The 25,869-nt window shown below is 37.9% G+C and overlaps 1 protein-coding gene across 1 annotated transcript in view; it reads left to right on the top strand.

Moving 5' to 3' along the window:
• LOC110540031 (heat shock factor protein 3-like) overlaps window positions 1–25,869 on the top strand; it is a 68,546-nt gene that overhangs the window by 19,143 nt on the left and 23,534 nt on the right. Inside the window, exons 3-5 of the mRNA XM_060375663.1 lie at window positions 10,009–10,136; window positions 17,955–18,079; window positions 25,602–25,677. Coding sequence (XP_060231646.1) covers window positions 10,009–10,136; window positions 17,955–18,079; window positions 25,602–25,677 — 329 coding nt within the window. The remainder of the gene's footprint in view (window positions 1–10,008; window positions 10,137–17,954; window positions 18,080–25,601; window positions 25,678–25,869) is intronic.

Raw genomic sequence — 25,869 nt, 5'->3', positions numbered from 1 at the left:
AACCCCAACTGGTACCAGTGTAACTTGGTATTTCGAATAATGATAGGGACTAAACACATCCCCTCCCACTGGAGAATGGCAAGGCAGCCCACCTAGGAGAAAGTGATCCAGTAGCAGGTAACAGGTTCATAGACAACCCCTGCCTTCCTGTTGTTAAGGGACCGTCATGATGACCAAACAGCACAATCTCTACATATGTGCAGGGGGTCTAGGTTCAGTCCATGCAAGCTCTTTGGTTGATGATTCAGTTTCTGTGAGCCACGGTGGGCCCAGGTTAGACTGCTCTGTAGGTCTTCTTGTGGTGTTATTGCCTCATCCAGCTCTCTCTATCCTTCCACCCACTGCTTCACAGCACTCCAAGAGCTCAGCCCACTGCTTGACCTTGGGTCTCTGTATCTGTCTTCATCAGCTGCCATGAAAAGCTTCTCAGAAGACAGTTATGCTTGATTCTTGTCTGCAAGTGTAACATACTATCATTAATAGTGACAGAGGTTGATTCTCTCCCATGGGGTGGGTCTCAAGCTGGCCCAGTCACTGATTTGCCATTCCCTCAATCTCTGTTCCATCTTTGCCCTTCACTTTGTGTAGATAAGACACGTTTTAAGTAGAAGGTTTTTATGGGTTTAAAGGTTTTTAATCCCCTTCCCTCTACTGTGAGTCCCACCTGGCTACAGGAGGTGGTGACTTCAGTCTCCTTAACACGGATGCTAGAAATCTCAGCTAGGGTCACCTCCATAGACCCTTGGGAGCTTCCCCTCTCCCAGAGATGACCCTCCCTGACTTCTATACTCTCTCTCTCAGTTCTCACACTCTTCCTCTCCCCTGTTATCTTCTTTACCCCATCTCTATCCAGTTCCCTTCCTCCATCTCCTTAGGATGTCTATTGTATTTCCTTTTGTGTGTGACTGTGTGTGTTTGTGTGTGTGTGTGTGTGTGTGTGTTTTAAGTATGTGGTATTTTGTGTTTTGTTTTGGCTTATCAAGGCAGGGTTTCTCTCTATATCTTTGGCTGTCCTGGACTCATTTTGTAGACCAGGCTGGCCTCAGACTCACAGAGTCCACACATCCACCTACCTCTGCCTCCATAGTGCTGAGATTAAAGGTGTGCACCACCATTCTAGGAGCCTTCGCTGCTTTTATTTATTTATTTTTGATTAGTTGTTTGTTTCCTTGTTTAGATTTTTAATTATCTATACATTCTACATATTAAACCTCTTTAAAATACTGTTGGAAATACTACTGATTTGAGGCTTAGTTTTTTTTATCCTTACATTTTGCTGAAAGTGTTTACCAGTTCAGTTTTGAGTGGAATGTTTACAATGACTTATATAGAGAATTATATCATTGGAATGGTTTTATATCTTGTATTTTACCCAAAGTGTTTATCAGTTCAAGTTTTGGGTGCAATGTTTACTGTGTCTTATGCATAGAATATATCATCTTCAAATAAGGATAAGTTTAACTCTTTCCTTCACATTTGTCTTTTTTATTTACTTCTTTTGTCTTTTTTTCGTTAGCTAAGAATTTCAAAACTATATTAAGAGTGGATAAAGTATCTTGGGATATCACACTGCCTCAGCTCAAATTAGGCCCCATCCCTTCCTATGTCCTAGGCCATCTGATAAAAATCTAATCTTGGCTTGATTCACATTTTTAAATCACTGAAGCTGCCCAGATCATTGTTCCAACTCACAATTCTCTATAACCACCCAAGAGGCCCTTGTAAAGTACCCATTTCCAGCAGATGACTTTACTGAGCAAAATTATTAATCATAATTGATGAGGAATGAAAAATCTGTTATGATAAAACAGACTGAAAGAATGTGTAACCACAGTTCAAAACTTACAAAGATTTTTGTAAAAACTACTTCTGAACAAAAAGAAACACTGGTAGATTTTAAGCTATAGAGGAACAGCAGCATGGTAAGAGTAGATGACTTCCAAAACATGCTGTCACTGATGGACAGGTCATCCAGAAAAAAATTGAAAACATCAGCATTAAATGTAAGAGACTAAATGGACCCAGTAGACATTTAAAGTATATTTTCTAACACTACAGAACACACTCAAATTAATAACAAATGTGTTAGAGACAAAAATCGCATGCTTCTCTCAATAGAGGCCAAAAAGGTCTTTTGGCAAAAATCTAAGTCCGTGAGGAAATAAAACTGGAAGGAACATTCCACAACATATCAAAAGGATATATGACAAACTCACAGCCAACATCACTTTTAAATGGAGAAATACTTGGATAAATCCCATTAAAAACAGGAATAAAAGACTGTTGTCTTCACTCAAAGTTCCAGCTAGAACATAAAACAAGAGATTGAAACAAAAAGATACAAATAAGAGAAGAAGAAGTCAAATTATCACTATTGGGAGATGTTGTGATACTATTACAGATCCCAAAGACTCTGCCAGAAAATCTTAGAACTTACCTGCACTTTTGACAAAGTGGCAGTATAGAAAACCAACATATAAGCAAGCTTTATGGTTCCACAATGATCTATTTGTCTATTGTTAGCATTAATTGATGGGGATTTTAATTGGGGTTTTATTGAATCTGTAAAATGTTGCCAAACGAATAACATTCTATTCTATTTAGAATGCGTCCTAACTTTCCTAGCACTTTAAGGGTTCAGGTGTCATATTAATGTCTGTGACTTACTTCAAGCTGACTTTTTAAATATAATTTTTATTTATTACAATTTATTCACTTTGTATCCCAGCTGTAGCCCACCCTCGTTCTCTCCCATTCCTGCCCTCCATCCCTCCCTCCCTCATCTCCTCCCATGCCCCTTTCCCATTCCACTGAGAGTGGGGGACCTCCTCCCCTTCCATCTGACCTTAGCCTATCAGGTCTCATCAGGATGTATTTCATAGTCTTCCTCTGTGGCTTGGTCAGGCTGCTCCCCCTCCCCCTGGTGGAGATGATCAAAGAGCCAGCCACTGAGTTCAAATCAGAGACAGCCCCTGCTCCCCTTATTAGGGAGCCCATTTGGAGACTGAGCTGCCACAGGCTACCTCTGTGCAGGGAGTTGAGGCTTCATGAATGGTCCTTGGTTGGAGTATCAGTCTCAGAAAAGATCCCTTGGCCTAGAGTTTTTTTTTGTTGTTGTTGTTGTTGTTGTTGTTGTTGTTGTTCTGTTGCTATCCTTGTGGAGCTTCTGTCCCCTCCAGGTCTTTATATCTCCCCCTCCTTTCATAAGATTCACTGAACTCTGCCCAACGTTTGACTGTGAGTCTCAGCATCTACTTTAATACCCTGCTGGGTAGAGTCTTTCAGAGGCCCTCTGTGGTAGGTTCCTGTCTTGATCCTCTATCCCATTTGCCTTTCCAAATGAAGATTGAACATCTTACTCAGGGTCCTCCTTCTTGCTTAGTTTCTTTAGGTGTACAGATTTTAGTATGATTATCCTATATTATATCTAATATCCACTTATAAGTGAGCATATACCATGTGTGGCTTTCTGGGATAGGTCACTCAGGATGACCTTTTCTAGTTCCTACCATTTGCCTGGAAATTTCATGATTTCCTTGTTTTTAATAGCTGAGTAGTATTCCATTATGTAAATGTACCACAATTTCTGTATCCATTCCTCAACTGAGGGACATCTGGGGTGTTTCCAGATTCTGGCTATTATGAATAGAGCTACTAAAAACATGGTTGAGTAAATTTTATTATTTTATGTGTGGACATTGAATTTCCCTAGACTATTTGTTGAGGAATATGTATTCCTTTAGTGAATATTTTTGGCATTTTTATAGAAATTTGGGCAGCCATAATTGTATTGACTTGTATCTGAGTCTTCAGTTTTATTCCATTGGCTCAATTTTTATGCCAGTGCCATGCTTTTTTAACTACTGTGTTCCTGCAATATCACCTGAGAGGAGATATGGTAGTCACTCCAGCATTATCCTTTTTTTCCCTCAAGCTTCGTTTGTTTTTAGTCTTTTGTACACACAAACACATACATATTGTTCTTTTGAGGAATTCTTATTCAGATATTTACTATGTTTTTTTTTTTAATTTGGTTATGGTGTTTATTGTTGTTATTGCTTGGGAGTAGATGACCTAGTTTGTCATATCTCCAGATACCTTTGCTTTTCTTCCTTTTCTCTTTTTTTAAAATCATTTATTTACTTATTTATGTATTTCCCTTCTTATTAAAAATAGATTCTTTTCCTCATATAACATATCCTGATTACAGTTTCAGCTCCCTTTACTCTTTCCATTTTCTCCCCACCTCCCCTCTCATATGGATGCATCCATTTCTGTCTTTTATTGGAAAAGAGCAGGCTTTCTAAATGATAACAACCAAACATGACATAATAAAATATAATATGATAAAACATCACATTGAAGTTGGACAAGACAACACGAGAAGAAGAGCACCAAGAGAAGGTTTACAAGAATAAGAGACCCACTCATTCACACACTCAGGAGTCCCATAAAAATTCTAAACCAAAAGCTATAATATAATCCACAGAGGACCTGATACAGACCCATGTGCTTGCTGTTTTAATCTCTTTGAGTTCATATGAGCTTTGCTTCTTTTAATATTTAGGCCCTTACTTTCCTGGTGTCCCCCATCACCTCTGGTTCTTAAACTCTTTCTGCCTCCTTTTCTGATGAATTTTCTGAGCTCTGTTTGATGGAGACATCCCATTTAGAGCTTTGTGTTCCAAGGTCTCTCTCTCTCTCTCTCTCTCTCTCTCTCTCTCTCTCTCTCTCTCTCTCTCTCCCACCCTCTCTCTCTCTCATCTATCTATAGATCTCTGTATGCTCATCTGCTACAGGAGGAAGCTTCTATTATGTGGCTGAATAAGGCACTGATATATGAGTAGAAGAGAATATTATTAGGAGTAATTTTTTATGTTGTAATTGATTTTTTTAATTTTTATTTTTTTAAATATTAGTTTCAGTTTGTTAACTTTGTATCCCTGCTGTATCCCACTCCCTTTTTCCCTCCCAATCCCACCCTCCCACCCTCATCTCCTCCCTGCCCCTTTCCAAGTCTACTGATAGGGGAGAACCTGCTCCCCTTTCATCTGATACTGGTTTATCAGGTATCTTCAAGACTGGCTACAAAGTCCTCTGTGGCCTAGCAGGGCTGCTCCTCACAGGGGGGTGGGGGGGGGAAGAGCCAGCCACTGAGTTCATGTCAGAAACAGTTATTAGGAGTAATTTTATTGCTACTTCTTTTAGACCCATAATATTTGGTTTTACCTGAGGTCCCTGGACTGTTTGTCTCTGGTTCTTAGTTAGCTAAGCAGTATTAGGTATGGGTTCCATCTCATAGAGTGGACCTTAAGTCAAATCAGAGACTGGTTTGTGCCACCATCGCCCTAGCATATTTCACATGCAGGACAGATTGTAGATCAAAGGTTTTATGGCTGGGTAGGTGTTTACATTTTGTGGTAGCCTGAAGAGCACCTTCCCATAGCAAAGACATTAGAAAGTAGGAGAGGAGACTTTATGTAGGCATCAGAACAATATCTCCATGTTCAATGAGTTGTGTGGATATTGTCCTTGGCTATTGTCCTTGGCTTGTATTAGTTTGTAGAGAAGAACCTATTATCTTGGCAACAGACTAGGTTCCTGGGAAGTTTTATGAGACTCCTTTGGCTAACAACTCAATTGTATGTAACCAAGTCCCTGCGCTAGAAACTTCATTTGGTGACAATAAATGGCCAGTTAGGCCTTTGTCTCCCTCGTTATGTGGAGACTTCATTAGGATTATCTTTATATATTGTTTTCACTGCACTAGGGTTTCATACCACTCCACAAATGCACCTCAATTCTAGCTGTCACTTCTTGCATTCTCTCCCTCAACCCTGTCTCCACTCATCCTTCTAACTTTATCCTTCCATTCCAGTCCTCTACATCCCCAGGATACCCATAAAATCTATTCTATTTCCCCCTCTTAGGGATCTCCTTTCTCTATATCTAGTTTCTCTGGGTCTAGTGATTGTAGCTTGGTTATCATTTATTTAATGATCCACACGTAAATGAATACATACCATATGTGTTTTTCTGGGTCTGGGTTACCTCACTCAGTTTTATTTTGTCTAGTTCCATACATACCTGCAAATTTCATGATGTTATTCTTTTAACAGCTGAGTAATGCTCGATTGTATAAATGTACCACATTTTTTGAAAATTTATATTCTTTGGATGAGGGACATCTTAGTTGTTTCCAGTTTCTGGTTATTACAAATAAAGCTTCTATAAACATAGTTGAGCAAGTGTTCCTGTTGTAGGGTGGATCGTCTTTTAGGTAGGTATATGCCCAAGAGTTGTAGAGCTAGATCTTGAAGTAGATAGATATCCATCTTTCTGAGGAACCATCATATTGATTTCCATAGTTCCTTTACAAGATTCCACTCCCACCAGCAATGGAGGAGTGTTCCCCTTTCTCTACATTCTCACCAGCATTAGCTGTCACCTGTTTTATTGATCTTAGCCATTCTGACAGGTGTAAGATGGAATCCCAAAGTACTTTTGATTTTGCATATCCCTGGTTGCTAAGGGTGTTGAACATTTCTTTAAATGATTCTTGGCCATTTGAGATTCTTCGATTAAGAACTTTTTGTTTAGATCTGTGCTGCATCTTTTAATTGGATTATTTGGGTTTTTTGGATGTCTAGCTTATTGAGTTCTTTATATATTTTTAATATTATCCCTCTGTTGGATGTGGAGTTGGAAAACAAATTTACCCATTCTGTAGGCTGCTGTTTTGTCTGATTGATGATGTTCATTGCCTTACAGAAGCTTTTCAGTTTCATGAGATCCCTGTATTGATTGTTGATTTTAGTTTCTGCGCAATTGGTGTTCTGTTCAGGAAGTTATCTCCTGTGCTAATGAGTTCAAGGCTCTTCCCTGCTTTCTTTTCTATCAGGTTCAGTGTATCTGGTTTTATGTTGAGCACTTTGATCCATTTGGAGCTGAGTTTTGTACAGGGACATAAGTATGAATCTATTTACCTTTTTTCTTTTTTTATTTTATTATTTTTTTTATCAGTTACATATTATTAACTCTGTATCCCGGCCGTGTCCTGATCCCTCATTCCCTCCCAGTCCCTCCCTCATCTCCATCGTGCCCCTTTCCAAGTCCACTGATAGGGAGGACCTCTTCCCCATTCATCTGATCCTGTTTTATCAGGTATCTTCAGGACTGGCTGCAAAGCCCTCCTCTGTGGCCTAACAGGACTGCTCCTCCCTTTGGGAGTGGGGAGACCAAAGAGCCAGTCATTGAGTTCCTGTTAGAAATAGTCCTTGTTCCCCTCACTTTGGGAAACCAATTGGTTACTGAGCTACCACAGGCTACATCTGAGTGGAGGTTCTAGGTTATATCCATACATGGTCCTTGGTTGAATGTCAGTCTCAGAAAAGACCCTGTGCCCAGATATATTTGGTCCTTGTGGAGCTCCTATTCTTTCCCCATCAGACTAACTCCCCTTCTTTCTTATGATTCCCTGTACTCTGCCAAAGGTTTGGTCATGAGTCTTTGCTTTGAAAACACTGCTAGTTAGAGTCTTTCAGATGCGCTCAGTAGACTCCCGTCATATGTTCAATGCACATCCCATCTGTCTTTCTAAATGAGGATTGATCATCTTACCCCATGTCGGTTCAATTGATTATCTTTTTTAGGTGTATAGATTTAATTATGTTTATCATATCTTATAGGTCTATATAAGTGAGTATATCCCATGTTTGTCTTTCACCTTCTGGGATATTTCACTCAGAATGATCTTTTCTAGATCCCACCATTTGCCTGCAAATTTCATGATTTCCTCCTTTTTGATTGCCGAGTAGTATTCCATTGTGTAAAAATACCACAATTTCTGTACCCATTCCTCCGTTGATGGACATCTGGGTTGTTTCCATATTTACCTTTTTCTATGGGCAGACATCCATCTTCACCAACACCATTTGCTGAAGATTTTCTCTTTTTTTTTCCCAGTGTTTAGTTCTGGCTTCTTTATAAAAGTCAGGTGTCCATAGGTTTGTGAATATCTGTCTAGGTCTTCAGTTGAATGCCACTGATCAACATGTCTGTTTTTGTGCAATAACATATTGTTTTTATTACTAGAGATCTATAATACAACTTGAAATATGGGATGGTGATATATCCAGCAGTTCTTTTATTAACTTTGATTGTTTTAATAATTGGTGTGTGTGTGTGTGTGTGTGTGTGTGTGTGATTCCATATGTTTTTCTTTCTTTTTCATACTGTCTTCTTTTTCAGTATTTTCCAAATGATGGAGATGGCACTAAAAGGAGATAACACAGAGATCATGTAGTGTTATGCCTACTTGGAAATAAGTGAGATATTGTGCTGTCTCGACTTTAGACAGTGACTGGAAAAACTGGAATCCATTGGTTAAAATAAGACTTGAATATTTATGTAACCCATCCTTATTTCTTTTAACTCTAGAGTCACTGTCAAGTTGTGCACAAGCAATTTAAATTGAAATCTCAAATTCTGAAGCTAGAAAGACAGCTCAGTTGGTAAAGTCCTTGTGCAAGTGTGAGGAAATGTGTTCAGACTCCATCCCAGCACTAATATAAAAGTCAGGTTGCGTATACCTATGCACTAACATATAAGTCATATTGTTTATATTAAACACCAGTCCTGAGGAGTAGAAAGCAGAGATAGGCAGACCCATAGAACTCACTTAGCTAGCCATCTCAGACACAACAGCAAATTCTGAGTTCAATGAGAGATGCTGCCTCAAAAGTGGGGCAACATTAGGTAAAAGGGGGATTGAAAAGAAAAAAGAAATTGAAGAAGATATCAGAGGATGGAAAGATCTCCTATGCTCACGGAATGCTAGGGTTAACATAGTGAAAATAGCAATCTTACCAAAAGCAATCTACAGATTCAATGCAATTCCCCTCAAAATATCAAAACAATTCTCTACATAACTTGAAATAACAATTCTTAATTTCATATGGAAAAACAAAAATTCCAGAATTGCTAAAAACAATCCTGTACAATAACAGATCTTCTGGAGGTATCTCCATCCCTGATCTCAGGCTGTACTATAGAGCAACCGTATATAAAAACTGCATGGTACTGGCATAGAAGCAGAATGGCAGATCACTTCTGAAAGACTCTACTGATTGAGGTATTGAAGCAGAGTCTGAGACACATAGCCAAACGTTGGGCAGAACGCATGGAATTTTATGAATTAAGGGGGAGATAGAAAGACCTGGGAGGGGGACAGGAGCTCCAAAAGAAGACCAACAGAGAAAAAAAAAACTGAGCCCTGGGAGCCCTGAAGAGAATGATACCCCAACCAAGGACAATGCAATGAGAGGACCTAAAACCTCGGCTCAGATGTAGCTCATAGACTCAGTCTCCAAGTGGTGTCCCTAGTGAGGGGAGCAGGGACTTTCTCTGGCATGAACTCAGTAGCAGGCTCTCTGATTACCTCCCCCTGTAGGTGCAGCCTTGCTATGCCAGAGGAGGACAATGCAACCAATCCTGTTGAGACCTGATAGCCTATGGTCAGATAGAAAGGGAGAAGGACGTTCCCTATTAGTGGACTAGGGGAGGGGCATAGGGTGAGAAGAAGGAGGGAGGGTGAGATTGGGAGGAGATGAGGAAGTGGGACACAGCTGGGATACAAATTGAATAAATTGTAATAAATGATAATAATAAAAAATCATAAAAAATAAAATGAATGAATTATAATTTTTTTAAAAAGAAAAAATACATTATAGCATCAGCCCCTGGCCTCTGCATGCTCCCACAGAGAAGACCACACCATCTAATATGCCTGTACACTCACTCATGCCACAAAGACAGAACAAGAAGGAAAGGTAGTAGTTTCTAAGTTTGAAATTAAGCTTTCAGAGAAGAGCATACAAATCTATTTTTATGACCACCAAACATTTTAAATATTATTGTCTTTTTCTGATCCTTGCAATGTTCCTGTTAGAATCTATTCTATGGTATTCATTCTTAATGTTTAATTTTGATTTTTCTTCTTTAAACAAGATGGTTTCCGAAAGGTGATTCCACCACCGGGTGAAAATACTAACCAGGAGAAGAAAGTATATATGGAATTTCAGCATCCACTTTTCAAAAGGGGAGGAGCCTGTCTTCTTGAAAACATTAAGCGAAAGGTAGGAAGTAGCCTTATACTCTTTTCTGCGGTATTTAGGGTGGCATTCAGTCACTACTTCATCTAATTCTTTTATGATTTCTCTAAGTCTTAGCATGAAACTGCTAGAATTGGGAAGTAGTTGCTAGGTACTTTTTCAGGTTGCTCTAAACATGACCTTTAGGTATTAGTTTATCTAAAAATTTAATATCCTTTTTTGTGCTCTATTTTATTTTCTTATGTCTTTTAATCATGTAGATAGTGATGGAACATTTTAGGAAACAAGCAGAAGGGCTGGATTATATTATGAAATTGAAACTTGAATACTGAATATTGCAGAAAATAACTAAAGACTCTATCTGCATATTGTGGATCTGAAGACAAGTCAAAGCTGTATATAAAATAGTAACAGTTTTTCACTTGTAAGATGTCTGAGTATGCTGAAATTTCACCTGAACCTTATCTGCATACTGGAAGTTCAGGACCAAAAACAGATACAGGAAGGAAATTTAGAATTTCACTAAGAATAGTGTTTTTTTAAAGAATAGGTGTTTTTTTAAACCTGTGAGTCTTAAGATAGTCAAACTATGAGATAAAGCTATTTTCATTAAAATTACTAAAAAATAATTTTTCCATCTTTATTCTCTCATGCTCACAGCTCAGTATTCTTAGGAACGCATGGTGCTTGATGATATAAGTATTCTACTACTGATGTGTGATTTGCACAGTATTGTAACTTTTAAATTCGCTATATACTTTTATCAATTCAAATTTTATTGAACACATGAACATTTTCTTAGAAGAATTCATTATATACTGAGCATCTTCTCCATGTCATCCACTTATCCTCTTTCCCCCTCCCTCTACCTCCTATTACTCTCCTTTGTTCTTCTAGAAAATTTCACTTCCACATTAATTATATATTTATATATTATATATAACATAAATGTGACTATAAGGAATCTAAAAACTACAAATAAGAGAATGCATAGAATTTTTTCTTCCTGAGATTAGTTTCACTCATTCCTTCTTTCTTTTTTAATTTCTGAGAAATGGTCTCACTGTGTAGCCCCAGCTGTTCTGGAACTCATTCTGTAGACAAGGATGACCTCAAACTCACAGAAGTCCACCTGCCTTTGCCTTCTAAGTGCTGGGATTGAAGGTGTATACCACCACACCCAACTTAGTTTCATTCTTCAAATATGCTTGTATCTAGTTACATTCATTTTTTTCCATAAACAACTATACTTTATTATTCTCAGTGGTTGAAAAGTACTTCCATCATGTATATTACAACAGATTCTTTATGCATATTCTGTGCTGCACACCTAGGTTGGTTCCATAATTTAGCTATTATGAATAGGGCTGAAAAGAACATTGATGCACAGATATTTCATTTCTGTCATGTGTTGAGTTTTCACAAATAAAAGTGATTTATTTTTCGCTTAACTTTATTTTTTGAATTTTAAAGATTTATTTTATATATTTCAATTAAAATAGAATTATATTCCTCACACCCATCCCTTTCCTCCTTCCAACCCTTTCCTACTCCTTATTTCAGACCCTCTGCCCACTCTCAAATTGACGACTTTTATTTATTATTCTCTATCTCTATCTCAGTCTCTCCCTGTCTCTCTGTCTCTGTTTCTGTCTCTGTGTAGCTACTAGGTGACTATAGTTATTTTCTAGGGGTGACACACCATGAAATTTTCCTTTTTCTATATTGGCATGTTTATTGATACTGCTATTGTTCTCGTCTTTTTATTGAGCTATTTTGTGGAGAGACTGTTTTACAGCAGACTTTCTGATATTCTAACTCTTAAAATCTTTCTGAAACTTCTTCCATAATATTCCCTAAAATATAGATGCAGGAACTGTGATGTAAATTTATCCGTTGGGGCTGCATTTCCCACAATCCATTAATCTCTGCATTGTGTACATTTTCTATGATGATTTCAATTTTCTGTAAAGAAAAACCTCTCTGAGGAGAGGTGATAGCTGTGAGGATAAGGATAAGATTTATAATGTTGTAAGGAATTATGCTGGTCTAACAAAAGCAAGTAGTAGATTCATTTTTTTTTCTTTTTTCACCTGCAAACTTTGACTCCAATTTAGTTTCCACTTTGCTGGTCTCTGACAAAATTTTTTCCCAAACTCTGGCAGAATTCTCCTAGGCCAAATTCTGCATGCACTCTGAGTTTCCTGAGGGTACAGTCCTCATAAGGTCACCAGTGGCCATGGCACTACCTTTACAAGGGACTTTTTGAAGTAGCATTACGCAGCTGTTCTGGGATGAGACTGCTTCTCCCACTACAATAACTTTTTGACACTGCACAGCCCCATTTTGAGGACTGGGCTGCTTTAGCACGACCACTTTCCTTTCAGACTCATGACTCCATTCACAGTGTGTGTCCCTGTTCTACTGAACCTGTGCCTCTGCACTGCAAACACAGCAGGTTGTCTTTCTGATACTAAGTTTTGAAGAAAAACCTTACATAAGTAAAATTATGTGTTCAGCAAAATTATCCTTGAAAAGTGCAGAAGAAATGAAGCCTTCAGAAAGATAAAGAGTAAATTTGTTATCAGTTGACAAACTTTATAAAATATTTAAAGGGTGTTTCAAGACTATGGGAGACCACCAATATAGCTACATCATCAAAAACTCTCACTATTGTATTGGTGTAATTCTCTAGAGCTATATAGATCAATTTTAAATTTCCATATGATAAATATTGGTAGATATTAATATAACCCATAGAAACAAAATGCCCATGGTTCACAGAGAGAGAGAGAGAGAGAGAGAGAGAGAGAGAGAGAGAGAGAGAGAGAGAGAGTATGACATGGTCATAAGAAAAATAGATTACCAAAACAGACCAAATTTGGTTTTTCTTACACCAACTTAAAACAGCCTTCATTTTAGTCATGGTGACCTTAGAATGACAGTTTCAATTCTGAGAGGTAGAAAAATGTAAAACAATGCTTCACTGAGTCATTTTTCAATCGCACTAAAAAGAAGTCATGTTCAGATATCTTTTATTCTACTGAGAACTTATTCTTCTTGGTCTAATTAAGAATAATTTCAAAACACATGACCTGACAGATATTTAATTTGAGATTAAAACTTTTACATAGAAAGCAGTGATATCATATCTCATTAATTAGTAAAAGCAATAATATGTAAAAGAGATACCATATTTCTATTTTAATTTCCTTTTTATTAATTAATTGAATTTACATCTTGGTCATAGGCCCCTCCTTCTTCTCCCCCCAGTCCCACCCTATCTCTTCCATCCTCTCTCCCTTATTGCTCAGAATAGGGGAGACCTGTTACCCACACACTTCAGCTCATCTATTCACATGAGGACTGAGTTCATCTTCCTCTCCTGTGTCCTTGTAGGTAAGTCCCATCAGGGGGAAGTGATCAGAAAGTAGGCAACATAGTCCATGTCAGAGATATCACTCACTCCCCTAACTCATGGGCTGAAATGAATCCCACTAAATGTCCATTGTACTTATTTTCTTGGGGTCTATGCATTGTAGTTTATCTATCCTGTACTATATGACTAAAATCTGTTTATAAGTGAGTATAGACCATGTGTGTCTTTCTGAGTCTGTGTTACCTCACTCAGGATGATCTTTTATAGTTCTATTCATTTGCCTGCAAATTTCATGATTTCTTTGTTTTTAATGGCTGAGTAGTACTTTTTTAAAAATATGTTCTTCAGTTGAGGGACATCTAAGTTGTTTCCAGTTTCTGGCTATTACAAATAAACCTGTTATGAACATGGTTGAACAAATGTCCTTGTTGTATGCTGGACCATCTTTCAAGTATATGCCCAGGAGTGGGATAGCTGGGTCTTGAGGTATGGCTATTCCCAGTTTTCTGAGAAAGCACCAGATTGATTTCCAAAGTGGTTGTACAAGTTTTTACTCCCACTAGAAATAGAGGAGTGTTCCCTTTTCACTATATCTTCACCAGCATTTGTTGTCACTTGAGTTTTTGGTCTTGGTCATTCTGACAAGTGTTAAGATGGAATCTCAGAGTCATTTTGAAATGCATTTCTCTGATGACTAAGGACATGGAGCATTTTTAAATTATTTATTTTTTATAAATTACTGTTTATTCACTTTGTATCCCCGCGGTAGCCCCCTCCTAATCCCACTCTCCCTAGCTCATCTCTTCCCACGGGCCCTCCCCAAGTCCACTGATAGAGGAGGGCCTCCTCCCCTTCTCTCTGACCCTAGTCTATTAGGTCTCATCAGGACTGACTGCATTGTCTTCCTCTGTGGTCTGGTAAGGCTGCTGCTACCTCAGGGGAAGGTGACCAAAGAGCTAACCACTGAGTTCATGTCAGAGACAGTCCCTGTTCCCCTTACTAAGCAACCCACTTGGATACTGAACTGCCATGGACTACATCTGTGCAGGGACTCCAGGTTATTTCCATGAATGTTCCTTGGTTGGAGTATCAGTCTCAGAAAAGACCCCTGTGCCCAGATATTTTGGTTCTGTTGATCTCCTTGTGGAACTCCTGTTCCCTCCAGGTCTTTCTATATCCCCCTTCTGTCACAGGATTCTCTGCAATCTGCAAAATGTTTGGCATATGCTTTGATACCTTGCTGGTTAGAGTCTTTCAGAGACCCTCTGTGATAGGCTTCTGTCCTGTTCCCTGTTCCTGCCCCCTTCAGGTTTTCTATCTCCCTCTACTTTCATAAGATTCCCTACACTCTGCCCAAAGTTTGGCTATGAGTCTCAACATCTGTTTTAATACCCTACTGGATAGATAATTTTAGAGGCCCTCTGTGATAGACTCCTGTCCTATTCCCTGTTTTCTCCCTCTTCTGAAGTCCATCTCATTTGCCTTTCTGAATGAAGACTGGGCTTCTTACCAGGGTCCTCCTTTTTGATTGGCTTCCTTAGGTGTAAAGGTTTTAGTATGATTAACCTATATTATATGTCTAATATCCACCTATAAGTGAGTATACCATGTGTGTCTTTCTCCTTCTGGGATACCTCTCTCAGGATGATCATTTCTAGATCCCACCTTTCACCTGTAAATTTCATGATTTCCTTGTTTTTCATTGCTGAGTAGTGTTCCATTGTCTAATTGTACCACAATTTCTGTATCCATTCGTCAATTGAGGGACATCTGGGTTGTTTCCAGATTCTGGCTGTTACAAATAAAGAAATAAAGCTGCTATGACCATGGTTGAGCAAATGTTCTTGTTGTATACCTGAGCATATTTTGGATATATGCCTAAGAGTGGTATATCTGGATCTTGAGGTAGCACTATTCCTAATTGTCTGAGAAAGTGAAAGATTGATTTCCAAAGGGGTTGGACAAGTTTGCATTCCCACCAGCAATGGAGGAGGGTTCCCCTTTCTCCACATCCTCTCCAGCATGTGTTGTCACTTGAGTTTTTGATCTTAGCTATTCTGATGGATGCAAGGTGAAATTCCATGGTCGTTTTAATTTCCTTTTTAAAAAACTTTATTTTTTAATTTATTGCAATTTATTTATTTTGTATCCCAGCTGTAGCCCCCTCCTTCACCCCTCCCAATGTCACCCTCCCTTCCTCTTCTCCTCCCATGCCCCAACCACAGTCCACTGATAGGGGAGGTCCTCCTCTCCTTCCATCTGACCCTACCCTATCAGGTCTCATCAGGACTGGCTGCATTGTCTTCCTCTGTGGCCTGGTAAGGCTGATCCCCGCTCAGGGAGAGGTGATAAAACAGTCAGCCACTGAGTTCGTATCAGAGACAGTCCCTGTTCCCCTTACTAGGGCACTCACTTGGAGCCTGAGCTTCCATGGGCTACATCTGTAAAGGGGTTCTAAGTTATCTCCATGCATGGTCCTTGGTTGGAGTTATCAGTCTCAGAAAAGACCTCTGTGCTCAGGTTCTTTGGTTCTCTTGCTTTCCTGGTGGAGTTCCTGTCCTCTCCAGGTCTTTCTATCTCCTCCTTCTTTCTTTCTTTTTATTTTTCATTATTTTTTTTCATTATACTTTATTTACTTTGTATCCCCCCTCTAGATCCCTCCCTCCTCCAGTCCCAATCCCTCCCCTCCTCCCCCTTCTCCACACACTCCCCTCCCCCAGTCCACTGATAAGGGAGGGTTTCTTTTTCTTCCTTCTGATCCTAGTCTGTTTTGTCTCATCAGGAGTGGCTGCATTGTCTTCCTCTGTGGCCTGGTAAGGCTGCTCCCCCCTCAGGGGAGGTGATCAAAGAGCAGGCCAATCAGTTCATTCAGAAGCAGTCCCTGTTCCCTGAGACTGGGGCCTCCTGAGGCCCTAACCGGGCTCTTCCCTAGTGGGGAGGTGAGTTCCCAGAGAGCAGGGCTCCACACATGGGCAGACTGGGCAGGAAATGCTCTGAGTGGGAGGATGCCTCCGTTGTGGGACTCACGGCCAGCACAGAGGGAGTTCCTCCGTCTTTCATATGATTCCCTGCACTCTGCCCAAAGTTTGCCTATGAGTCTCAGCATCTGCTTTGATACCTTGCTGGGTAGAGTCTTTCAGAAGCCCTCTCTGGTAGGCTCCTGTTCTGTTTCCTGGCTTCTCCCTCTTCTGATGTTTATCTCATTTACCTTGAAGCAATAAAGTTCAAATCATTAAAGATATTCTAATCACTAACTGCAGATTTAATTTTTTTTCATTATTGTAGGCATTAAGTTGTAGAACCTTACTATGTATGATGTTTCATTTCATTAAAAAATCTTTGTTTAAATTGAATAAATTGTAATAAATGATAATAATAAAAAGTATTAAAAACTTTTTTTATATGCTTACATCTCAACAGGGCAAAAGTGAATCTATAGTCTACTGTGGGTTATTTCTGTGATGTAATCGCAATGTAGATTATTCATGAAATAAACCTGTTCTCCAATTATGCTCATAAACACTACCAACAAAAAAATGGAGGGAAAGGTTCAAAGTTCAAGTCTAAACCGAATGACATGTGTGTATAACATTATGTTTAAATTAAGATATTGTGTCAAAGTAACATATAGTGCTATGTACTACATTTTGTTATGTTGGAGTACTTACAATAAATTGTATTTCATTCTCCTGTAAGGTATTGTTATTTCATTGTGGGTAGAAATAATTTTGCCATACTCAGTGGAGTTTTCATTTTCTTTTCTTTTGTTTGCTTTTGGAGGAGGATGAGGTGTTTTCGGCCTCAAACTTATGATCTTCTTTCCTCAACCTCTAGAGTTCTGGGGTTATAAATATATGCCGATATAACTGTGATATTATATGTCATCTGTCACATGTATGTCACATATATGTGTTCTACACATATGTATATAATGTGTGCTATAATATCTATGTGTGTGTGTGTGTATATTGAGTTTATTGGAGATCTTTGTGTAAGGTATTTGTATGGTATTGTTCTTGAAATCTGGAAAAAGTGTAGTCTGAAACTATATTTTTTGTGTTTTCATTAAAATTTTATTTGTGTGGGTATTTTGCCTATATATCTATCCATCATGCACATGTAGTTTTTGCCCAGGTCAGGAGAAGTTATCATATCCCCCGGGACTTGAGTTACAGAATAACCTGGGTACTTTAGAAGAGCAGCAAGCACTATCTCCAGGTTCCAGGAACTATATTTCTAAACTTCCAGGAGCTTTCAATTTAGTCAAAACACAATAATGTGTATAATAACTATAATATTAAGCATGCATAGTGTAGTACTATAATTGAGGTACATTTACAGGATTGGATTACTTGTTTCCATTAGCCATGCTTTTATTTTTTCTTTCTCATTAGTGCTCATAATGGATAGATTAATGGTATGCCAAATTTTTAACCAACTTGACTGTACTGTCCCCACTTTAGGTGTCAACCTTAAAAATTGAAGATGACAACCCCTACTGTGATGAGTTTCAGAAAGTTGTGACTGAAATGAAAGAGTTAAAAGACAAGCAGAGCAAGATGGATGCCAGATATGCACAAATGAAACAGTGGGTGTTAATCTAACTGTTCTAGCACCTGTTTTAAGGTTCTAAATTTGGTTACTCCACAATTGTGAGACTACACTTTTATTTTGCATGGCACCTTTTCATGTGATTTTAAGTTAAAACACAGCAATGCTTCAATTCTTGAATTACTATTAATAGGCCAGGAGCTCATAATATATAATATTATTATATATAATATATATAATATAATAATTATAATAACTGTAATTGTCTAGTATATCCCTATACAAATCAGAAATAAAATTGCCAGATTATTATATAACAACCTAAATATGAGTACTAAGCTAGATAGAAATTTCCATTTTAACCAAGAAAGAAAACTAGAAAGGGGTGTTAAAAGTAGAACTTCGGTATATAAGTACTCCGAGATACATGTCTAATGTAAAAACTGATACTTCTTTCAGTCTTTTTTCAGTTTAGTTTCTCCTATTAAATAAATTTCTTTTAAAATACACTTAAGAGGATACAGGTAGTCCTAATGAGTCTTGATAGGCTGTGATCAGATGGTAGGGGAGGAGGGCTCCCCTTTTTGAGGAATAGGGAAGGGGGGATAGAGGGGAAAAAGGAGGGAGGGTGGAACCATCTGGAGGAGGCAAGGGAGGGGTTACAATCAGGATGTAAAATGAATAAATTATAAAAACTAAATTAAAAAAATAATAAAATACTCATCAGTGTTTTATAGGGAGTCAAGAGTCCATAACGCAGCAGCAATGTCTCTGTTAGTAAGGATTTTATTCAGGCAGTAATATTGTAAGGCAAATTTTAACTATCTACAGATTTGCACAGTAATGCCTTTTAGAAAATTTTGTAACCTATTATTTACTTTAGAGGAGTTATGTGTGGATAAGCTTTAGCAAATATTCATCAGTATTCAAATTAAAATTGAGTTTTTCTGAAAATCTTTCACTGATATATAAATGAACCTTTAATTTGATGGTTCTATCTTTTGTAATTGACTTAGTAAATTAAGCTTTTTATATACAACAACAGAGAAGAAGGATTGGAGAAGATAGAAGTATTTTTTTTCATCAGCATTGACAAGAATCCAAGATTTTCATTGAAACTGAACATGAAACAGTCCTTCATGCTAATTTTGGATGTCAGACTACTGTTGAGTGTTAACCATTTGCACATTTATATATCATATGGGTGACAAGGTGTCAATGAGTTTTGGCTGATTTTACATGCAAAAAATCCAAACACTACCCCTAAATAGTGAACAAAATACCTTCTGATGTTCCTTCTGAGCAAATATTTGTGATTCTTTCACATTGTAAAATTTTCATTATTTTATATCATATGTAGAAGTATTTCTTAGAATAATTTAAGTGCCAAAATAAAAACTAAAAATGTCAGAATCTATCTACCGGGTTAGATAAAAAAAAAGATGAGTCCAGAAAAAAAAAAACAACAAACTAGTACTTGTAGGCAGTCACTGGAACCATTTATCTGTTGCTCTAACTAGTGCAACTACTTTTTAAATCATGAGATTATAATTTAGTTACATTCCTCCCTTTCATTTCTCCAAAATTTCCCACATATTCCTCTCCATTCTTCAAGTCCATAGCCTCTTTGTTATTATTATTGCACACATATATTCCTAAATATAACCTGTTCAGTCTGTATATTGCTGATCATGTTTAGGCAGTCATGTTGGTGAGACTTGGTGGGTGTAGCCTCTGATGCTACTAAGAGACATAATATCACAATCTCACAGCAAGCTCCCTGATCCACTGACTTTTCCAATTCAGAATGTCAAAAAGCAATAAAACAACTTAAAATAAATGCTGGAGGTGATGCACAGAGAAGGGAACCCTCATTCACTATTTGTGGAAATGCAAACTGGTGACACCACTATGGAAATTAGTGTAGAGATTGCTCAAAAAGTTAAATAATAAATCTACCATATAAGCCAGCTATTTCACTCCTTGGAATGTGCTCAAAGGATTTGCCATCATACTTTACAGATACTTGCGATGCCATGTTCATTGCTGTTTTATTCACAACGCCTATGGAATGGATACAACCTAAATTCTCTAAAACTGACTAATGTAATGAAAATATCAAACATACACACTATCGAAAACTATTCATCTGTAAAGATAAATGAAATCATAAGCTTTTCAGGTGAATGGATGGAATTAGAAAAGATCACATTGAGTAAGCTAACCCAGACCCAGAAGACAAACATCACATACTCTCTCAGATGTGGATACATAGCCTCTAATAACTAGAGAAACCAGGGAAGTAAAACAGAACCATTTCCACGATAGGGGTGGGATGGGGAGCAATACTGGGGGAACCGTATTACAAGTGATTACAAGTGATCTGATAAGGAAAATGGGAAAGGAGGTTTCCTTTTATGGAAGGGGAGAAATTTAATAAACTCAGAGGAAGGTAGCTAAAATAACCATTAGGATGTCCGGAGAAGCCATAAAATCATATTATTAACATTTTACACAAAATACCCATATAGTACACATAATTCCGTGTATAGTTCTAAAGGACTTTGCTCATCTGAGCTGAGGGCCCTTTCAACTTGGACTTAAGGACCCATTCAACCAAAAGGATATTATGCCAAGTACTGGAAGGAAATCTAGTGAGCTTAATACATTTTATTCCATTCTAAATATATTTTAGATTCACCACTCTTTCTCAGTATATGTACATATGTTTTCATAAACTGCTGATATATAAAGAGAGTAAGTAAGGTTACTATTGTTTGAGTTTCTCCCAAGAGAAAGATTATTGAGCATTTAAATTCCAATTAGCATGAGATTTACCTTAAGGGTTTTATGAAGCCAACTTTATTTGACTAATATAAAACCAGAACCTAATTCTATATGTCTAAAGCAACAAGGATTTCTTTAAAATATTGTTCTACTCTTAGTCTTTCTATTTAAAATCACACCTTCATCTGTTTACTTCAACAATGAAGAATGTTTGTTGCTAGTTGCCAGCATTTGAAGCAGCTTTGGCACCCTGTGGACTACAGCTGATGTGTGCTGACCCTGAGGAAGTATTCTCAAAGATTTCACTTCAATAATGCTGATCTTGTCTTTGTTTGTGTGTTTTGTTCTTGTTTTTAGAGACAGGATTTCTCTGTGTATCCTTGACTGTCCTAGAATTGCTTTGTAGAAACAGAGATCTGCCTGCCTCTGCCTCCCTGAGTGCTGTGACTACAGGTATGCCCCACTGTGTCTAGTTGCTGATCTTGTCTTAATCATAGCTGATTTCTTAGTTCCAGATGAATAATATCAATTGTGTCAGTAAAGCAATTATATCACTTCCAAAGATTTCTTTTTATTTTTTCTTTTATTTTATTTTTCTTATTAGTTATATTTTGTTAACTCTGTATCCCAGCTGTATCCGCTCCCTCGTTCCCTCCCCAATCCCACCCTCCCTCCCTCATCTCCTCCCTGCCCTTTTCCAAGTCCACTAATAGGGGAGGACCTCCTCCCCTTCCATATGACTCTGTTTTGTCAGGTATCTTCAGGACTGGCTGCAAAGTCCTCCTCTGTGGCCTAACAGTACTGCTCCTCCCTTGGGAGGTGGGGAGGTGAAAGAGCCTGCCATTGAGTTCATGTTAGAAATAGTCCTTGTTCCTCTTACTATAAGAAATCAATTGGTTACTGAGCTATCACGGGTCACATCCGAGCAGAGGTTCTAGGTTATATCCACTCATGGTCTTTGATTGAGTGTCAGTCTCAGAAAAGACCTTGTGCCCAGATATGTTTGGTCCTTGTGGAGCTCCTATCCTTTCCACATCAAACTCCCCTTCTTTCATATGATTCCCTGTACTCTGCCGAAAGTTTGGTTATGAGTCTTAGTATCTACTTTGAAACACTGCTAGCTAGAGTCTTTCAGATGCCTTCTGAAAGGCATTGAAAGGCATTATATGTCATAAGTTCAATGCATATCCTATTTGTCTTTCTAAATGAGGATTAATCATCTTACCCCGTGTCCGCTTTTTTGATTATCTTCTTTAGGTGTATAGATTTCATTATGTTTATCATATCTTTTAGGCCTATATAAGTGAGTATATTCCATGTTTGTCTTTCTCCTTCTGGGTGGGATACTTCACTCAGAATGATCTTTTCTAGATCCCACCATTTGCCTGCAAATTTCATGATTTCCTCCTTTTTGATTGCTGAGTAGTATTCCATTGTGTAAAAATACCACAATTTCTGTATCCATTCCTCTGTTGATGGACACCTGGGTTGTTTGCAGGTTCTGGCTATTGCAAATAAAGCTGCTACAAACATGGTTGAGCAAATGCTTCTGTTGTGTGCTTGAGCAAATTGTGGGTATATACCTAGCAGTGGCATAGCTGGGTCTTGAGGAAGCACTATTCCTAATTGTCTGAGAAAGCGCCAGATTGACTTCCAAAGTGGATGTACCAGTTTACATTCCCACCAGCAATGGAGGAGGGTTCCCCTTTCTCCACAACCTCTCCAGCATGTGTTGTCACTTGGGTTTTTCATCTTGGCCATTCTGATGGGTTTAAGGTGAAATCTCAGGGTCGTTTTGATTTGCATTTCCCTAATGGCTAATGAGGTTGAGCATTTCTTTCAGTGTTTCTCTGCCATTCGATATTCCTCTATCGAGAATTCTCTGGTTAGCTCTTTTCCCCATTTTTTAATTGGATTACTTGGTTTGTTGCTTTTCAGCTTCTTTAGATCTTTATATATACTGGATATTAGCCCTCTGTCAGATAAAGGGTTGGTGAAGATTCTTTCCCAATCTGTAGGCAGTCATTTTGTTTTGATGATGGTGTCCTTTGCTTTACAGAAGCTTTCCAGTTTCATGAGGTCACACTTATTGATTGTTGATCTTAGAGCCTGTGCTGTTGGAGTTCTGCTCAGGAAGTTGTCTCCTGTGCCAATGAGTTCTAGGCTGTTCCCCACTTTTTCTTCTAACCAATTTAGTGTACCTGGATTTATGCTGAGGTCTTTGATCCACTTAGACTTTAGTTTTGTGCAGGGTGAAAAATATACTTCCAAAGATTTCTAATCACAGGAATGGCCCTAACTCTGTCTTTGCTTCCCTCTGAAACTTCACAGGCCAGACCTCCATCATCTGTGCTCCTGTTAGTGTTACCTTTCAAGTAACTACAACAGTTCATTAAGATCTAAATATTAAATGATGTTTCCAGTTCAGAGTTCCAAATCCTTCACAATCTTCCACCAAACAACATGAGCAGAACCATTACAGCAATATTTCACTCCTCCTATTATAGTCTGTATTAAATATTTAGGGTTGGATTGTCTAAAGGTATAGAACTGATACAATTTATATAGAGATGAATAATAACATAAATAAATATTAAAACGGGATTTTTCAAACTGACTTACAAGATGCAGTCTAGGTAGCCTAACAATGACTATCCCACACTGGAGAACATGAAAATCCAGTTTGCACAGTCTATGAGGCTGGATGTCTCAGCAGTCCCAATCTGGTGCTGGAGTCCTGGAGGATTTCTGCAGAGCTCCTCCTCATCAGTCTACATTGGAATTCCCACCCCTCAATGGTACTAATACAGGTGAAAGATGCCTCAGCAACAGGATAGATGGACTTGCCAGTGATATTGAGGGCAATTAGGAAAAAGAAAAGCTGCTTTCTTCAGTGCCCTCTTAGGAGGATTGCCATCAGGAGTGGCACAGAGTTAAGTGGGTCTTCTTGCTTCAAATAATCTGATCAGGAAAATCCATCATGAGAGTGCCCAGAAGCTTGGATATTAGTTGACTCCAGATGTAGTCAAGTTGACAATCAAGATTAGCTGTCACAAGTCCATTTTTAGTCAACTTAACTACAAACAGAATATATTCTTTTACAAGTACTTACAAATGATAGAGATTTCATGATAATTTGTCCTTCAAAGTATACCCCCCTACACACTTTTAACACATCAGCAGTGAAATAGTAGTCATTACACAGAAAGGTAAGGGATCAGAAAGAAGTTAAAAGACAGTGAATCTGTGTCCAAGAGGGTTACATAGCGATGGGAAGAGGGACTGCTTCTGACATAAACTGATTGGCCTACTCTTTGATCACCTCCCCCTGAGGGGGGGAGCAGCCTTACCAGGCCACAGAAGATGACAATGCAGCCATTCCTGATGTGATCTGATAGAGTAAGATCAGAAGGAAGGAGAGGAGGACCTCCCCCATCAGTGGATGTGGGGAAGAGCATGCATGCAGAAAGGGGAGGTAGGGTAAGAGCGGGAGGGGGAGGAGGGAAGGGCTTATGAGGGGATACAAAATGAATAAAGTGTAATTAATTTAAAAAAAAAGAAAAAAAAAGAGTGAATCAATTCTGGTATTCTGTTCCACTATGAAGATATATATACAACTGATAGAATTAAAAGCAGTTTGTTAGACTGGCTTATAAGATGTGGCATATATATAATACCTGTACCCTGCTATTCCCCTCACTAGAGATTCTCCTTCTCTTCCTTCTTGGTCCGTTTTGGCTTTTCTTGTTTCTATGGTTACGCCACACTATATACTCAAATCTCAAGATTCAGAGCTCAGAAACACAAATAAGAGAGAACATACAGTGCTTGTCTTTAATAATTTCTACTTCCATCCATTTGCCAGGGAAGCTGTATTTATAGCTATTTGTTGTGGGCTCCTTTTATGTTTAGTATGTCCATATTCCATTGTATGTAATCCAACAAAACTTGAAGTTTAGGAAACTGATATTTAGTGCTGCTAACACTTCCCAGGTTTTGTATTCATGTTTCTAATTGTATCATCACTATTCTGTTTGAACAAAGATATGTTAAAACAGTGTGTATTTCAAGCATTGTCTCTGATAAAAGGGAGCATATCTGTAACCAAGTACATTCAACTTTATTTAGAAAAGAGAATGTTGTTTATTCTTAAAACACAAAACTCAATTTGTATATAAAACCAATTCAGTATTAGAAATGTAATTTGATACCGTGTGTGTATTGATAGAAATGTCCATGTGTAAGCCTGGTATAAAACTACTAACCTGGAGATTTATTTGTTCTAATATACTCCTATGAAATCTTTTTCTCTTCCAATGATTGGAGGAAAATATGGAATTTATAATTTTGTATTCTTAAGTCTGAAATCTATCAACATAGGACTGCAAGCAATTAAGTATGATGTCTGTCTTCCTATTGATCACTGAAGTTCAAAAGTATCAAGTTAATCTGAGCTTACAAGACCATAAGTGTATGGAGTTGGGAATGCAAATTAGTGGTAGAATGATTTCCTAGCATGTGCAATGCTCTAGGTTGATACCAGCACCACTAAAATCTCATAGCTCTGAAGTCTGTGTGAACTAATTAGTTAATAAAGGCTGTGATTTTTAAACTTAAATTGCAATAATATCCCATTAGGATAATAAGGGTATAATTTTGTGAAGTACACAATGGATACTGTTAATTCAGACAATTCAATGTTTTTAAAGATATTTTTTTCAAAATTTTAAGAAATCTTTTTTTTTCATTCAAGTAATCTATTTATGTTTCAGTGACTATTCAGAACTATGTCTTGAAATTACAAACCTAAGAAAGAAGTACTGTAAGCAACAGCAACTGCTGACACAGGTATATATAAGTTGTTCTTTAAAGGAGTCACTGTTTTTTTTTTTTCTTTTCTGTGAATTATTGTTATTTGATGGCACTGTTCCAATATGAAGTCATATGAAAAAAAAAGTGTTAATTATCCAAAGTTATAGTTGTATTTTCTGGAACCTCTCACAAACTTTATGTTTTATTATCGATCTTCCTAACTATTGA

Source organism: Meriones unguiculatus, chromosome X (genome assembly GCF_030254825.1).
Source record: "Meriones unguiculatus strain TT.TT164.6M chromosome X, Bangor_MerUng_6.1, whole genome shotgun sequence".
Taxonomy (NCBI): Eukaryota; Metazoa; Chordata; class Mammalia; order Rodentia; family Muridae; genus Meriones; species Meriones unguiculatus.
Note: the sequence above shows the minus strand (reverse complement) of the source record. Positions and strands in the feature narration are given on the sequence as shown.